We start from the raw sequence: 18,094 nt of genomic DNA, 5'->3' as shown, positions 1-18,094 counted from the left end.
GAGGACGACTCATAGGGTCAGTTCTCTCCCAGCATTTAGATCCTAGCGATGGAGTTTGAGTCATCGGGCTTGGCAGCAAGCCCCTCCACTGGCTGAGCCATCTCACCGACCCACCTCCCACTTTATTCATTCAGAGACAAGGTCTAGCTATGTGGTCCAGCCTTGGGTAAAACTTAAAGCAGCTATCTTAAGTGCTGGGATCCTAGGCCTGAGCTACCAAGCCTCCACCTTGGATGGAGCTGCATCTCAAGGTAGATGAAGCAAGAGGAGAGCGGCTATCCAGAGGACACGCCCCTTAGGTTTTCCAGAGTCTTCACTGGCCTTGAGAGGTCTCTCTACTATCAAGTGGCTGGGATTCCAACCAGCAGAGAACCCTCAAGACACAGAAGACGAGGGAAGAGTTGGTCAGTCTGGGAATCGGATGAGGGTTGGCTAGGGGATGTGGTAGGTTAGGGGCTTGGCCAGTCTTACCCAGCATGCCTTGCGAATGCCAGGTATACTCATACCAGGTCTTGACACGGTTTTGCACAGACCTGGGGATCTTGTAGAAGTTCATGTACTTGACCGTGCTATCCATGCAGCTACGGTAGTAGGTCTGCCCCGCTGTGGCGGCCCCCACCACATCTCTCATCTGGAGCAAGACAGCAGTGAGGGGAGGTCAGAGACGGTGGGCCCAAGCTTGACAGGACACAGGTTGCATACACAGTAGCAATACACAGTCGGGGACCTATGCTTGTGGGTAAGTCGGAGAGCGAAACCTAGACAGCCGTACATAAAGCAAGGACGCTAGACCTTGCGAGGTGCAGGGCTGTAGACCTCTCTGGCCATCTCAGGTTCCCGGCACAATGTTGGGGTGGGATGTCTCACTGTGATCAACTCATTCTTGTGTATAGCCACTCTCCTTCTCAGGGTGGAACTCTGGCCCCCGCCCCCCACCCCCGAATATTGTTTCTCAGAATGGAAGTTTCTTCCAAGTTTGCTTTGAATATTCCAGCTATTGCCTCCAGCCCAGACTAGAACACAAGTCACACATCATATCAGAGACTCCAAAGGGTTTTCTTGCAGGGAACAGCCCAGGTTCCCAGCCTTTGAAAAGGCATCCTGTGTTCCCCAAACAGGAAGGCCTTGGACAATCCTGGGACGCAGACATCCTCTGGTCCCAAGTCAGCCTGAATCTTCCCTGAGCTCAGTCTCCAAAGCCACAACACACAGAGAAGTTTCCAGCTGGGGTGGTGGCGGGGGGAAGAACTACAGGTGGGGGTATGTGTGATGTGGCCGCAGTCACCTACCTGTCCAATCATCACAGAGAAAGCGAAGACACCAGTAAAATAATTCAGCAGCTGGAAGACAATTTCAAAGAGCGTCTGGGGGTCGGGCAGTCCACCGATGGTGATGAGGGTTTTCACAGCCCAGTAGTAGCATCGAATGTAACTAGTAAGAGGTGGAAAGGGGGACCTTGGTCATTACAGGAACTGCTAGGCTGATCTCGTGATCCTGGTTCGGATACCCATAGGGATCCCATAAGGATGCAAGAAAGGCCCCTCTCCTCCAGCAGCGCAGTGCTCTCCAGTGTTACCTGGGGTGGCTGAGGCTCTGTCCCAGCCTTGTGAGAACATGCCATCCTGGGACATAGACATGGAACTGAGGTCCCAGGAGACACTTGGCCACAGCTCCAGACTGAGTCCTCCTGGACATTAGCAAAGGGAGGTCAGCAGGGCCATGCAACCTGACTGACTTCCCTGGGCCTTCCCACCTATGCAGGGCACCAGCAGAGGTCCATGCCCTAGAGCCACTTTCTAGCATGGACCAATTTTTACCGTTTCCAGTCAGCCTCCTCCTCCCTAAAATGGACACAGCAGAGGAACATTCCTCCCCAGGCAACTGTGAGGAGGAATGAACTAGAAGAGTGACTTCTCTTCTATATCAGCCATCAAGACCCACACAGGGACTGCACCTGCCAGCACTTGCTGTGAAGAACAGAACTGATTGGCCCATGTCTGCCAGATGCTTCCTGTGTTGTGGGACAAGCATCTAAAGTGCATTCCTACTGGGAGGGAGCAGAGACTGCTGGAGTAGTGGTAGTGGTGGTGATGGGGTGGGTGTATGTGCGCGTGCGCATGTGCACGCAAGTACCCATGCGGGCCTCAGACAAGCTGGGATCCTTGTCTCAGGTTATCTGAACATATGAGGACAACAGATCACTTTGCCCTGACATATACCAGTACTGGTCACCAGGGGGCGCATGGATCAACTAAACTGCCCCTCTTGAGGGAGTGGGGGGGCGAGGGGTGGTGGAGGGAGGGGGCTCCCCCTTCAGCCATCTAGCCAACCACACTATGGAGGGAGTTGAGTGTTGGTGCAGCTGGGCAGTGAACCACACAGAAGGTGTTAAGAGTGGTGTCCTCAAAGCCCTGCCTCACCCCTAAATGTTTCTAGTTGGAGTACATTGTCCCCTGACACATATTGGGAGCTCCTGGAGTGGGGCGCCGCCCTCACCCGCTCGCTGCTGCAGGCCGAGACAGAACACAATGGACTGCCACAGGCAGGAACTGGTTTTCCAAGGCTCCTCCCTCCAGCACACAGCAGATCCTCCCCTGGAGAGTGGTGGCTAATTTTTAGTTTATTTAGAGCTATTTGCAGTTTATGGTTATTTATAATTTATAAGATAATTAATTTATAAACTATAAAACACTACAATATTTTATAGTTATAATTTAATATATTTTATAGTTATAATATTTTATATAGTTATAACACTTTATGGTTATAATAATTTACAGTTATTGTTTATACTATTGAACCTCTTGAAGAGTTTTCTGTCACTGTATTTTGATCACATATCCCCAGGGAAAGAAAGTGTGTCAGCAAGCAGGCCTAGACGCCTGGGTCCTTGAAGACAGTTCCAGAGCACCACTACCTCTCCTTTCAGCGCTGCCAGCTTCGCCTGCCACTGAGAAGGGGGTTCTTAGATTACGGGCATAGACTCCTTTGAGATTGAAACAAAGTCAGAAAACAACCTAGAACAGCCGACATGGTCTCAGAATTTAGCTTATGTTTCTAGGCTGGGCTGTTAGTGTTTCTAGAGGCCAGAGGTTCTGAACTTCTTCCGGACATGGCATCTTTCACAGCAGGGGCAGGCGCTGGCCGGGCATGCGCACCAGCCACTCACTCTTTGGTTCTTACTGTTCTTCTGCACAAGAATCCTTAGGAGCTTCCTAGCGCTCAGAAAGCTAGTCAGGATAGAAAAACCAAAGGCAGCTTGAGCTACAGAATGAATTCAGGGCCAGCCTGGGCAACTTAGAGAGACTGCCTTAAAAATGCTCAATTAGCTGGGCGGTGGTGGCGCACGCCTGTAATCCCAGCACTCTGGGAGGCAGAGGCAGGCGGATTTCTGAGTTCGAGGCCAGCCTGGTCTACAGAATGAGTTCAGGACAGCCAGGGCTACATGGAGATACCCTGTCTCGAAAAAAACAAATCCAAAAATAAATAAATAAATAAGCTTAATTAACCACACAGAAGGCCCTGGGTTTTGTCCCAGAACTTAAAATATGTACAGATTATAAAGAAGCAATGAATCTGGAGGCCTGAGATTCATGTATAATGATGTGCTATGTGTGTGTCTCTGTGTGTGAGTGTGTGTTTGTGTGAGTGTGTGTTTGTGTATGTGTGTGTGTCTGTATGTGTAATACACACAAGATTTGAAAGGTGTAAGAGGAAGTTCACCACTGTCTAGTCAACTCATGCTTAGCACAGCTCTTACACATAGAAGTGATATCTTTGTCACTGAGATTATCCAAATATCCTTACTGTGATGGTTTGTACATGCTTGGCCCAGGGAATGTCACTATTTAGAAAGTGTGGCCCTGTTGGAGTAGTTGTGGCCTTGTTAGAGTAGGTGTGTCACTGTGAGTGTGTGCTTTAAGACCCTCATCCTAGCTGCCTGGGAGTCAGCATCTGCTAGCAGCCTGAGGATGGAGATATTGACCTCTCTCCTCCTGCACCAGGCCTGCCTGGACGCTGCCATGTTCCTGCCATGATGATAATGGACTGAGCCTCTGAACCTGTGAGCCAGCCCCAATTAAATGTTGTCCTTTATAAGAGTTGCCTTGGTCATGATGTCTGTTCACAGCAGTAAAACAATAACTAAGACAATTACTAGTGTTAATTTCACCTCCTTTTGTGATTATAATACGGCTATTAAAGCATTTCTTTTTTTCTTTCTTTCTTTTTTTTTGGTTTTTCGAGACAGGGTTTCTCTGTGTAGCCCTGGCTGTCCTGGAACTCACTCTGTAGATCAGGCTGGCCTCAAACTCAGAAATCTGCCTGCCTCTGCCTCCCAAGCGCTGAGATTACAGGCCTGCGCCACCACACCTAGCTCTTATTAAAGCATTTCAAGTCGCATGCCTGAAGCACATTGCAATACATCATATTGCAATTGTGTAGCCTTGCTTTAGGCAGTGGGGACCCAGCTAAGGCTTTCTGTGTGCTGCCCATTATGCTGGGTATACGCACAATGCACATGCAATTCTTTGCTGACTCGAAGAAAAAAAGCAGGAACTCATTCTCCTGTGATATTTTGTCAGCCCTAAGATGCAGTAATTGCATAGCGCACCACTGAATCAATCCGGCTTTTGTGTTCACGCACACACATGTTGGAGACTGTACCCAGGGTCATCCGTGTACATGCTAAGTGAGAGCTCTCCTCCCACTGAGCTGTATCTTCAACACAAATTTAGCTTTTTGTACAAAAATAAATATGTTAAACATACACGGGGATTATCCATAAACCTCACATTTAGAAATGCTAAAATTTAAAAAAGTAAGTTGCCCACAGGGAGGTCAAAGAACCACAATATCTCACAGATGCTCTGAAACTTTGCCGTGTCTGCCAGCAAGTTTCTTACATTGGACCTGAGGGGCATTTCCATTTTTTTCTATATGACGAATGACATTATGGGGACATCTTTATCCACAAGTCCTTGTCCCCTGCCCTGAGCATCTTCCCACCCTAAAGGCTATGTGCTGTATTTGCCAACCCTACTAGACTGGGGTATGTGAGGAAGATCTTTCTAGCACAGCAATTTTCAACCTGTGGGTCGTGACCCCTTTGGGAGGGTCACATATCAGATTCTGCATATCAGATGTTTATATTATGATTCATAATAGTAGCAAAATTACAGTTATAAAGTAGCAGCAAAGTAACTTTATGGTTGGGGGGTCACTACAACAGGAAGAACTGTATTAGAGGGTCGCAGAATCAGGAAGGTTGGGAATCACTCACTGTTCCAGCAGGTCCGGTGCCCAGACTCTCTCCTGACACTAGTAATTTCTAGGAGACCTTAGCTTAGGAAGACAGATGGGGAAGGAGGAGTCGGCTTTAGAATTTTGGCTAAAAATTCTAGCAAGGTTGTCTTGGCAACACCATAGCCATAGGATACCTTTCTAGGAGCCTTTCTGTTGAAACCGTAAAGGACAAAAATATTACCCATGTGATGCCCTGGGGGGCCTGGCTCACCTGTTCCCCACTCCGTCGTAAACCCAGTGAGTGGAACCGATGCCCTGGAATGCTGACGCCCAGTAGTAAAGACAGGAGTTGAGATGCAAGCTATACAGCAGGTAGGCAGTGGTCCTGATGACCCTGCAGGGAGAGAGTGTGTCACGGCCATGGAGGTGACACCTCACCCCAGGGGGCAGGGTGTTGGGAATGGACTAGATCTCAGCTCCCCCAAAGCCCGCCTTATAGGTGAACTCTGTTGGCCCAGCCACCCCCAGCCACCCAATCAGTGGATATCCAGTCCCAACCATCCAATCAGTGGATATCCAGTCCCAGCCACCCAATCAGTGGATATCCAGTCCCAGCCACCTAATCAGTGCATAGCCAGTCCCAACCACCCAATCAGTGGATATCCAGTCCCAACCACCCAATCAGTGGATATCCAGTCCCAGCCACCCAATCAGTGGATATCCAGTCCCAGCCACCCAATCAGTGGATATCCAGTCCCAGCCACCCAATCAGTGGATATCCAGTCCCAGCCACCCAATCAGTGGATATCCAGTCCCAGGCACCCAATCAGTGGATATCCAGTCCCAACCACCCAATCAGTGGATATTCAGTCCCAACCACCCAATCAGTGGATATCCAGTCCCAACCACCCAATCAGTGGATATCCAGTTCCAACCACCTAATCAGTGAATAATCAGTCCCAGCCACCCAATCATCAGTGGATATTTTCTGTCTCAACCACCCAATCAGTGGATATCCAGTCCCAGTCATCCAATCAGTGGTTAACAGGTCTCAGCCCCACAATCAGTGGGATGTGGGGGGGTGTTGGAATTGAAATCCAGGTGCTGGATTGGAGCCTTATCAAAATGCAGAGTGGGAATCATCCCAGTTGTGTCAGAGAAATCTAGACAGATGAGGGGCCTTAGGGGAATAAGGCCTGAGGGAGGAGAGGGAGGATTTGGTGTCTGTAGAGAAATGACAATGCACTGGGTGCTCCTTTAGGACCGAGGAACCTTGCTCCCCGAGTACAGCCTAGTTACTCCTCGGCTCCACCTTGGACGTCTGTTTTGTAGCAATTCTTTTTTTTTTTTTAAAGATTTATTTATTTATTATATGTGAGTACACTGTAGCTGTCTTCAGACACCCCACCTTGAATGCACCGTGAATGTGGGCATCAGATCTCATTACGGATGGTTGTGAGCCACCATGTGGGTGCTGGGATTTGGACTCAGGACCTTCGGAAGAGCAGTCAGCGCTCTCAACCGCTGAGCCATCTCTCCAGCCCCTTTTGTATCCTGTCAAAGAAGAAGCTGGGCCAGGAAGTGGCCTGGTTTCTAAAAGACATGGGGGCATAGCGGGAGGGGAGGAGCTGAAAAGAAGAGGCTGGGGGTATGTGTGTTTGTGTGTGTTCACTGATGTGCATATGTGCACATGTGTGCATGGGAACTCGCACCTGTAAACGTAGGCTTTGCTGAGGATGGCTTCCAGGCGGTTATTAAACTCAAAGAAGGCCATATACTAGGAGAGAGAAGAAGACATTAGGACAGCCCTGTGAGCCAGCTCTGTGCCTGCTGGGGACATGGCTGCACAGCCCTACCTGATGATGACCAGTCTCTTTCTCCAGGTAAGCAGTGTGATCATGGTTACCCCTGTTGGTAATTTTCCCTATTTACTGTCTTCAGAAAAGAGCATCAATATCATGGAAGGGGAATAGTGAGTTTAATTGGTTGGCTAGACATCTAGGAGATCCCGAATGTTCTGAGTGGCCATCTACCCTGATCACATTCAAGGGCACGTGTCGGATCTCCACCCTGAATCAAACAGATCCTCCTAGGACCCTGGGTCCAGTCAGTGGGTGACAGAAAACAACAACTGGAAACTGAGAAAAATGGGTGCCGTGCATCCAAATCTGACCTTGGCACAGCCTTGCTCCTGCTACCTTGGAGGAGTCACCACCCAGCCATTCCAAGGACCAACTTCCCCCTCTTCTGAATGGAGTCCATTATAAAGCGGAAGCCCCTTCCCTGAGAAGCGGTGAAGGGATGGAGTTGGAGACAGATGCCGACATTCAAATCCAGACTCCACTCCTGCCTAGCTGTGCGACACTGGGCAAGTTCCTTAGCCTCTCTGTGCATCTTTCCTCATTTTTAAGATGATAAGAACAGAATTCATGTCATGGAGTCGAAGACCTGACATCAGTAAAGTCTCTGGATCAGGACTAATGGGAAATGTCCCCAAATCACCAGCAATTACAATGAACTTCTTAGTAAGACAAGCTTGCAGAACGTTCGTCTCCCCCAGGGGAGAGTATCCTCTTGGGGATACTATCCTGTCCCCAGGTCAAGCACAGAAGAACCTTGGGGACCTGCCAATCTTACCTTCAGGCAGCGAGGCAGTCGGAGAAGGGGGTTCACACCAAGTTTCAAGTAGAGAAAGTCCAGGGGCAAGAGGCAGAGCAGGTCCATCTAAAATCCCAGTGGGCATCACAGGGCATTAAGACACAGAACGTCAGGGTGGGAGCGCTAAGGGGGCGTGTCTCTGTCTGCCAGAGAGATCCGTCAGAGTATTCAGGGCAGCATCAGGAGAGCGGGCACAAGGCACCCCACCAACCCGCTCTGTGGCTTCATAACCCACGCTGCCCACCTCCCACACACTGTTCCCAACCAACATAAGGGTTTCTGTGCCGCCTAACTGGAAGCAGAGGCACAGACATGGAAAGTGTTCTGTGAGGGCCACCCTGTCTGGCCTGTCTCAGAAGACTTGCAGACTAGTGGGCACTCCCATGGGAGATAGGACCAGCCTCCCTTTATGTGACAGGAACTATATAACTCAGGTCCCCAAATACCTCGAGGCAAAGCGCTCATTCCCCCACCCCTGCCCCCTACCCCGTAACACACCTTAAACCGTTGAGACTTCAGGTAGTTATTGCGCATCTCCTTTTTGTCTGTCTGAGAGAAGGAAGAGCAGTGATGTTAGGTCAAGCTCTGACCAGAGAGTCAGGGCAGCCTCACAAGCACATGTAGCCACCCTGCAGGGAAGACCTTGTGGTTTCCGGGGTGGGGTGGGGTGGGGTGGGGTGGGGTGGGGGTGACTAGCTGCGGGAATGAGCCTTGCTGGAATCACCAGACAGACTCTGATCTCCTGAATGGAGGAAGGTAGGGACTGGGAGCCTATTTCTCAGTGCTCAGCTCCTCCCAGGACTGCCAGCCGTGTTATTTGTGAGGGGGAGATAACTGCTGTGATGGGGTCAGGGGTCAGGCTGGCCAAAGACTCCTCATTTGTTGCCACGGCCTCCATTTCTGTCATATACTGTCTGGGGTTGTCACAGGCTCTTTACACATTTAAGATTCACTTGAATTCATGGTACCTGCTGTGGCGATAACATTTGCAGCCTGTGAAGCAGCTGTTGGCATAGCATTAATTGCTATAACGTCCAACACACATGGTACGATGTCTAAAATCTTAATTTCTATAATGTTAAATTTTAGTTTACCAACTGTATACTAACCCCTTTACTCAGAAATCTCGACTGTAGATTAGTTCTACTTCACACAGCTTAATAATTCACTTCAAAAAACTTTTCTTTTTTTTTTTTTACTAATTGATTCTTTTTACTAAAAGATTTATTTATTTTCTTCATGTGTATGTGTATGTGTGTATATGTGTGTATGTGTGTGCGCATGTGTGTATGTGTGTATGTGTGTGTATGTGTGTGCATGTGTGTGTGTATGTGTGTGTGTGCATGTGCATGTGTGTGTGTATGTGTGTGTGTGTGTATGTGTGTGCATGTGTGTGTGCATGTGTGTGTGCATGTGTGTGTGTATGTGTGTGCATGTCTCAGGTGCCCAGAAGTCAGAAGAGGGTGTTGGATCCTCTGGAGCTACCCGATGTGGGTGCTGGGAACTGAACTCATATCGTCTAGAATAACAGGAAGTGCTCATAACGACTGAATCATCTCTTCAGAGCCCTTGACTTGTTTAGTTTTGAGACAGGGTCTCTCTATGTAGACCAGTCTGGTTTCAAAGTTACAAAGATCCTCCCTGCCTCTGCCTCCTGAGTGCTGGGATTAAAGGCATGTGCCACCACGTCCAGCTTCCTCTTAAGTCTTAACCAGTATAAGGAAGTGGTTAAAACCTTTCTCTAGCTGATATTTGTTGACTTCTTATCACACACACCCCGCCCCACACACAAGTTAACTGCCTGACTTCTTCCATGAACACCTACAACAAGGCAGTTTCCCTTTTCAAAAAAAAAAACCCTCTAATCCAAAGGAAAAGGCCACTTAGGAAAGCCTTCACCTTTGCTGTAGAGTGGACATTTTTTTTTAAACTTTGCAGCAGTGAAGACGCACGCAGGGAGCTGGGCAAGTGCTCTAGCACTGACCTACACACCCAGGCCTCCGTGTGGAACTATGGAAAGTGACTTGCTCACAGCAATGACAACTGGGGTATCTGGTTCTCTTTCCCTTTCCTTTCTCCTACCCTTCTCCCAACCCCCAACCCCTACATTTTGAAGACAGGGGTTCACTACTCAACCTGGTCTAGCCTCAACTCAGTTCTACCTGCCTCAACCTCCCAAGTGCTAGGATTATAGGTATGTGACCACCAGGGCCACAGGACTGTGGTTTCCTCACAGGCACAGGGCTGGCTCACATAGCAGATCATCTCTGTGCCCTTTGCAGGACACACTTGGCTCCTTGAGCGTCCTGCATCTTCTAGTTCTCGCAGCAATACTTGTATCACATTGGGAGCTGCTTCTGCCCCGTTCACAGACTGAAGCTCAGCTGGGTGCTGAAGTTAGGGGATTCAGCTGGAGCTTGAAGCAGGTACACCTGCCCCCGATGCCAATCTCTGGACCACTCTATTACTCAGGTCGTCTGGGAACCAGCTCATCTTTGAATGGTATGTAATATTCATAATTTGAACACATGCAAGGGGTGAAGGAAAAAACAAAACAAACCACAGACAGCTGCTCCCAGGATCCTCCTGTTCACTCATTTCACCCACTGCTCACAGCATCAGAGGTCAGTCTCCTGAGGGCCCTGGCTCTAGGGTCTGCCCTAGTCCCCCCTTCCCCCTCCCCCTGCCCCGGACTCACAATGATGTCTCCGCCTTTGACAAACTGCAGGCGCATCTGGAACACAGTGATGTCCAGGAGGTAGATGAAGTCACACAAATAGTCCATGAGCAGCCAGAAGTGGATGTTGTCTGGCCGCTGGTATGGGAAGGCCCAGCGCACGGGAATCAGCCAGCAGTTCCAGTTCCAGGCCAGCACCACGAAGAACAGCCACAAGATGTACATGAGGTCTGGGTGACGGACAGGGATGGGCATGAAGGGCTCGAGAGAGAGTGCTCCCTGCCCCCACTGCGAGAGAGTGCTCCCTGCCCCCCCTGCGAGAGAGTGCTCCCTGCCCCCCCACACAACTGTGTGTGGATTTCATCACTCAGAAGATAGACAAACAAATGGATGGGCAAGTAGATCAGTGCTCGAATGGTGGACATGGGGGTCCCTGATAGGTCCTAAAAAAATCAGTCTTCTAAGGAGGGGGCATGGTGACATTATTGGATAATGACTGTTAAGTAGCTTTCCTTATTTGTGAAATTTAAAAAAGAAAATTTTTTTAGTACATTCATTTATTTATGGGGTGTGGTGGGTGTATGGGTACCATAGACCCACATTGGAGGTCAAAGGTCACCATGTGGGTCCTGGGGATGGATCTTAGGCTGCCAGGCTTGGCTGGTGTATTCACCCACTAGCTTATCTTGCCAGCCCAGGAATGAGTTTCAGCAATACAGTTCCTGTCGTAGGAAATCCAGAGCAGCAGCAGATGACACATGGGGATGGACAGACAGGTGGATGGATCACTTGGTATCTTAGCCAGTGGACGCCCAGAGTTGGAGTCCTTCCCCTGAGTGATTCCCTGTTTAACTTTAAGGAACTTCCTCTCTGGCACCTGTCATGGTCTTTTTGAAGTCACAGGAAATCATCAGCTGAGAAGGCAAGGAACTCCAGTGTAAACTGTGAAGTGTGGTGCACACATGGAGGGCACTGGGCTGGAGGACTATGGAATGGGCTTACGTAGGCTCATGGGAATTTACTTCAGACTCTGGTGAACTCCGTCTTAACCGCTGCTCAGAGCAGGGGTCCCAGGAAGGAGCCCACATGGCTGGTTAGAGGACTTGGCCAAGGTCAAGGTCAAGGTCTGACTGTCTGCATCTTAAGGTCGCTCTGTGCCTCAGCTCCGTTGTCTGTAAGATGGCCCATGTTCCTAGTCCAGGGACTGTGTGTTCAAGAATCAGGCAAGGATGTGTGGAATCATTTTGGAAAGTATAAAGAAGGAGCCATGGGCCAAGGACGCCCATGGTACTGGACCCCGCCCCCTGCAGCATGGGAGGGGCTTCCTCCTGAGGAACTCACTGGTCAGCGGGTCGATGCTCTGGGGGAACTGGTACTTCTTCCAGGGCCTGCGCTTGAACTTGCAGCAGAGCATGTCGCAGTAGTGTTCCTCTTCTGCTGCCTCTGCCTCCACCGGCTTCTGGGCTGCGTCAGGGTCTGGGGCCTTCTTGGCCGGGGCTGTGGGATGACATTAGTGACCATCTGACTCAGCCCTGAGGCTAGGAAAGGGTCCTACCTACAGATCTGGGACTCCAGGGTCTCCCCGCTTCCTAACATACAACTTGCTTATACCCTCTGGGTGCAGAAGGCCAATATGCTCCTCTGGAGGGAATTCCATGGCCCTTTCTTCCACAGCAGTCTGGAGTCCCCAGAAGCTCTTCCTAGACCCCAGGTGTAGTGGTGTGTGTGTGTGTGTGTGTGTGTCTGTCTGTCTGTCTGTCTATATCTGCGTCTATCTGTCTGTCTGTGTGTTGACAGACCCTTTGCTTCTTGGATGGGTGGAACATTTTTTATCTATGCTTCCTTCTTCCTTCTTCATAACACTGAGGAACTCAACTTGGGGACATGTTGATTCAGACTTTTCAGAATAGGACTCGGTACCATTCTCTGAGACTCAGCCTTTCATAGGTTGGTGGTGCTTGGTCACAGATGTCTTTGTTCTTAGGGGTCCAGCACAGGTTCTAGTGTTAGGAGTATAAAGTCAGGCTCTGCTAACATGTCTTAGGCTCTTGCGTCCCAATATACAACCCTTATTAGAATAAACCTAGACAATATCCCTGACAAAAAAGCTTGCTCACTCGGCTAGGTGTGGTGGTGCAGGAACAGGCAAATTTCAGTGAGTTCGAAACCAGCCTAGTCTACAAAGTGGGTTATAGGCCAGTCAGGGCTACACAGGGAGACCCTGTTTTTAAAAGAAAAGAAAACATGTTCATTTTCTTTCTCTGTCTCTGCTTCTCACTATGTAGTCCAGACTGGCCCCAAACTTGTGGCCTCAACAAACTGGCCTCAGACTTCCAAGGGCTAGGGATTCCAGGCATTTATCACCTTGCCAGATGACTCTTTAAAGGAAGGAAACCTTTGGCGACCATGCTGGCTCACACCTGCATTTCCAGCCTGTGGGAGGGATTGCCGTGAGTTCTAGGCCAACCTGGGGCTCCTGAGTGAGTGCCAGACCAGCCTGGGCTATAGAGTGACCTGTTCAGGTGGCCCCAGCAAGGCACGGATGCCTCTGAACATTAAGACCATCTGTTTCCAGAGTAGGCTATACAAAAAGTGAGATAGACATACCAGTCGCCATGCCCTGTGGGAGGAGGCAGAAGAATATAAACCACTGGCTGTGGGAAGGCCAAGTTCACCTTTGACCTTCTTCCTCTCCTGAGTACATATCTAAGCCCCAAGTTCAGCATCTGGGCCTTTCTCATACACCCCAATCATTTGTTTATGTCATCCTCCCCAGTAGTACAGTTCATGGGGTTCCGTGGGTACCCGATCCACCCTGGCCTGTGGCCATCTCTATCCCCCACTCACAGGGCTTGGGGCTCTCCTCATCGGAGGTGACGTCGGGGTCAATGAGTTTCTCCTTCACCTTCTCCGTCCGCTCCTTAAACATCTTTACCAGCTCCTGGAGCCGGTCATTAATGATGGCACTGTTCTGGCTGGCAGTGGAGGCCGCACGGTCCTGACCACTGTGGGGACACAGCAGAGGGTGAATGTGAGACGGGAAGGGGTCCCAGGACCCCAGGCCTGTGCTGGGCAACATGTATGCCTTCTCTTCCAGCAGAGCCCAAGGAAGGTCGATCCGCCATTCTTCGGACATTGTTGGACCCACTGCAGTCTCTCGGATTCTGGAGTAACTGAGATTATAGACCTATGCCACCGGCATGGTTGAAGTTTTCTCTTTCTAGTCTTGATCAGAACATCTTATAAACTACATGGAGATAGCAAAGCGATTGTCACTTGGGTCCCTAAATGACTGCATGAAAAAGAGCTTTCCACTGACCTAAAAATAAACAAGTGGCTAGTGCTGTGACTGCAGCATAGGAGACATCTTGCCTTTTTAGCCACTGGACCATCAGGGCCTGTTTGTCACAGCATCTTAACCTACCTACCTAGTACATGAGTCTCCATACTGACTCCTTCCATGATCCTGAGGGTAATTTTTATTATTATTTCTGATTCCTACCATATTTTTCTTATATTAAACCAGAATCTTGTGCTCTGCTACATAAAACACAATTTCATTGTATTAAAATGTCAGCTGGGACTGTGTGATATTTGGGGATTTCCTGAGCCTATCTTTTCTAAAATGCGTACAACTCCGGTAAGTACAAAGCGAATACAATTACGGAGAGAGGTCGGCAAGATGGCTCTGCAGATAATGCTTGCAGCACAAGCCTGACGACCTTCATTCTGAGTCCAATGGACCAGCCAGAGAGAACTGACTCCACTAAGCTATTCTCTGGCTTCTACGTGTACCATGGCACATACGTGCTCCCCGACATCATATACACACATAGAATAACAACAAATACACTTAAAAACAAATAAAATTATGGATAGAGAAAAGCCAGAAGGGAGAAGGCAGGCTTGCTTTAACACATGGGTCATGGCTGGAGAGCATGATAGGTACCTCCAGGCAGCGCCCAAGGCTGGGCACTAAACATCAACCAGGGTTACTAAAAATTCCAGCAAATACTGTATCATGACACAGTCCTGGGGACAGTTAGATGCTGGGGACCCAGCTTCCTGTGCCGCTACCGTGGCCTCCAATAACACCCTACACCCCAGCCATCACAGTCAGCAGAATGCTATGGAAATGCAGGTTTCCAGGGCCACTGTCCAGGGCTGTGTGGAGCCTGGGAATCTGACTTAACGAGCTTCACGGTAAGGAGCTTCAGCAGACCCTATGGTCTTCCTCTACCTGCTGACTTATTTGGCTGGTGTTCAGTGCTGAGATCTTCCGTGGGAGAGAAAGGGGATGCTTCTGCCTAGGTATCCGTCCCTCTCTGATTGCTGCCGGAACGAACACATCTGGCCTAGAGTCCAAGTCCATCCCGCTAAGTCTGTAGAACCCCTGGGCCAACCAGGAAAGTCCTGTGCATGAGAACCAGCCCTGCCTCGATGCTCCAGATCATGAAGTTCACCTTGTGTGGGCTTCTGAAAGCGCCCCGGCTCCTGCTCCTCTCCTTGTCTGCTCAGCCCAAACCAGTCTCTTGAGACTCAGAGGTGGCTCTACTTACTCAGCCTCCTGTGGGGTGGTGGGGTCTGACCAGGCGACCATTGGGGACTCAGCTGGTGACAAGGCCTTGAGCTCTTCAGCTTCATCATCCTGAGAAGGCAGCTTCTTCCTGTAGAGACCCAAACAGGTAAGAATCCTTCAGAGGAGGCAGGCTAAGGGAAATAAATGGCCGCCTTTGGACTGGTTCCTGGAGCTGGGCGGTGGTGGTGCACACCTGTGATCCCAGCACTCTGGGAGGCAGAGGCAGGTAGATTTCTGAGTTCGAGGCCAGCCTGGTCTACAGAGTGAGTTCCAGGACAGCCAGGGCTACACAGAGAAACCCTGTCTTGAAAAAACCAAATCCAAAAAAAAAACAAAAAACAAAAAACAAAAAACCAAACAAACAAAAAAAAAAAAAAAACAAAAAAAGAACTGGTTCCTGGGAGGTGAGAGGACCTGATTTAGAACCTCAGTCTGCACAACTCTCAATAGCCTGGCCCCAAGTGATCAGCCTGGGTCAGTTTAGAAACAAACATTTGATAAATTAATGAATGCAGACGAGAAGAAGGGCCACTTCCTAAAGACTTGTATTAGCATATAAACACAAAATGTCCAGGGTTCACACATGGACCAAAGGTCTAGGGACATGGATAGGCATGTCAGTGCATGAAGGCAACATGTTAGCTCGTGAAGTGACGTCAGAACAGCAGAGAACAAGACGAGAGTTTAAGGCTTAAACTTGAGTGTACCCCAAATGGGGATAATGTGGCAATGCACATGAATGGACCTGCATAGGCGGGTCAGCCTTTAGGATAGAAACCATAAAAGAAGTTAGGACGCGCGTGATGGTTTACCTCCACAGTCCCAGCGCGTGAGGGACAGGCAGGAAGCTTATGAGTTCAAAGCAAGCCTGGACTCCATGGTGAGACACTGACTTAGAAAGAATGAAAGAGAGAGGATGGGGAGGTATGGAGGGAGGGATGGAGGAAGGGAGGGAGAGAGAAAAGGAGAGAAGAAAGGAAGGACAGAAGGAAGGGAAGAAAGGAAGGAAGGAAGGGAGAGGGGGAGGAGAGAGGGAGGAAGGGAAGAAAAAAGGAAGAAAGGGAGGGGGATAAAGGGAGGATGGAAGAAAAGAGAAGGGAGGAAAAAGAAGGAAGGCAGTGTGGCCACAGTTTGCCCAGCTGGGAGAATGGGGCACAGTGTGCTGAACTCGGTTCCGCTATGATCATCTAGGGGTGCACAGGATAGTCTGTAGTCCTTAACCATGACACTGTGACAACCCTGAGAAGCAGTTTGGTTTAAAAGCAAGACCCCGGGCACTGTCAGACAAGGTGCTTCAGTGGGTAAGGGTGCTTGCCATGCAAAACCAGAGCTTCGATCTCCAGAATCCCGTAGACAGAATCAACAGCACAAAGCTGTCTTCTGACCCCTGAATGCCCGCCATGGCCCATGTACACGAAATAAATGAGTAACTGGATGCAATATATACATATTTTTAAATTGTTAAGACATCCTGGGAGTGTGAGCATTCAGGGATGCGAAGTCCTGAACTAAAAAAAAAAAAAAATAAAGAAAAATTAAGAGAGGGAAAATAGACAAGATGTAGGACTCTGGAAATTTATAAAGCATATGTATGCTTTAGGAAGCAATACGCTACCAGAATGTAAAATAAAGCAAGATAAAAAAGGGGGCAGAGGTTAGTTGTCCCATTTAGTGTATGTGTAAATATTAGCATTTGCTGTAAAGCATCCCTCTGTCGTGCCATTCCACTGAAGGTGCCTAGGGTCCGTCTCCTCTGAGAAAGTGTCTCGGCACCACCAGCAGAGGAGGTCTGAGTCCTGCTGCTTCCCATCTCTCTAATGTCTGCCCTGGCTGTCAAACGGGCTAGCGGCACAGCTCGGACAGAAGCGCAAGCAAATCATCATGGGTAACCTGTGGGCTGCTGCAGCGGCGCCTGGAACTGTGAGGGTGTCAGACTTGGCTGGAGACGGTGGTGGTCTCTCAGGTGGAGGGAGCGTCTCCTCTGGGATGAAGGGACCACTGTCAGCATCCGTGTCTTCTACCTGGAGCTCCGGGTGCTCTTTTGTGGCTGGTACTGGGGAGAGTCAGAGAGAGAGAGACCAGATCCTAGGGTTGTTTGTGGAGGATTTCTGGTGACTTCTCCTCACCCTGGGGCCCCCCCAAGCAAGTTCCATGCAGCACGAAGCCCTCTGCGTTTCCCTACCACCCCAACCCAACTCCAACCCGAGGAGCTGGAAATTTAGTCTAAATGGTCCAGAAGCCCCTCCATCCCCCCTACATCCCACTCCCACCCCACCATCCCCCCTTCTCAGCTTCTCAGCATGGTAATCAGCAGCAATCTGGGGAGGCTGGGACTGAATCTTACATAGACAGGCCTATCTGTTCCCCTCTTAAGGCAGGAGATACCATGTCTCCCAAGCCTGTAGAGAAAAGCAGAAGCCAAGGCCTTGGATTCTTGAAGAGACTCCAATTCCATTGTATTTGTTGTCTTGGCCATGTGTTTTCCTGGGAACTTGCTTTGAAAGGTATTTACATCTATCTATAGCAGGCGCACCCAGAAGTCACCTGCTGCCTTGCACCTCTGAAAAACCTGGGCTTTCTTCCTCAGAATCAGGTACTTCCTTGGGGGTGGGGAGGCATGGTAGGTGTACAACACTAGAGGAAGGCAGTGTTAGAGGCAGCAGGCTGTGGGCCTGCTCCCCAGCAAGGCTGGGAAGTACTCCGAAGTAACTGTCCCTGGGATGTTTCTTTTCATGGCCACCATGAGAAATCCTGTGCACAGCTTACAGCTGTACAGTGGGAAGGAAAAGGGACCTCAGACCTGGGCGTTTCTTTTACGTCATTAACCACCCCCAAGGAGGACCACCGAGAATGGGAAAGGTTTAAAAAAAAAAACAAAACTGAGGCAAATCATTTGCTATACTGACCAGAGGTCCTCCAGGCTCAGGGGAAGATGA

General features: G+C 49.6%; 1 protein-coding gene across 1 annotated transcript in view; it reads right to left on the bottom strand.

The window, feature by feature from the left end:
* Cngb1 (cyclic nucleotide gated channel subunit beta 1) overlaps positions 1-18,094 on the bottom strand; it is a 62,653-nt gene that overhangs the window by 10,870 nt on the left and 33,689 nt on the right. Inside the window, exons 16-26 of the mRNA XM_052167371.1 lie at positions 17,049-17,211; positions 15,139-15,246; positions 13,427-13,584; positions 11,921-12,076; positions 10,601-10,809; positions 8,401-8,451; positions 7,882-7,968; positions 6,957-7,021; positions 5,516-5,638; positions 1,290-1,431; positions 472-631 (exon numbers count right to left, since the gene is read on the bottom strand). Of these exons, the coding sequence (XP_052023331.1) occupies positions 472-631; positions 1,290-1,431; positions 5,516-5,638; positions 6,957-7,021; positions 7,882-7,968; positions 8,401-8,451; positions 10,601-10,809; positions 11,921-12,076; positions 13,427-13,584; positions 15,139-15,246; positions 17,049-17,211 (1,422 nt within the window). The remainder of the gene's footprint in view (positions 1-471; positions 632-1,289; positions 1,432-5,515; positions 5,639-6,956; positions 7,022-7,881; positions 7,969-8,400; positions 8,452-10,600; positions 10,810-11,920; positions 12,077-13,426; positions 13,585-15,138; positions 15,247-17,048; positions 17,212-18,094) is intronic.

Source organism: Apodemus sylvaticus, chromosome 21 (assembly GCF_947179515.1).
Source record: "Apodemus sylvaticus chromosome 21, mApoSyl1.1, whole genome shotgun sequence".
Lineage (NCBI taxonomy): Eukaryota > Metazoa > Chordata > Mammalia > Rodentia > Muridae > Apodemus > Apodemus sylvaticus.
Note: the sequence above shows the minus strand (reverse complement) of the source record. Positions and strands in the feature narration are given on the sequence as shown.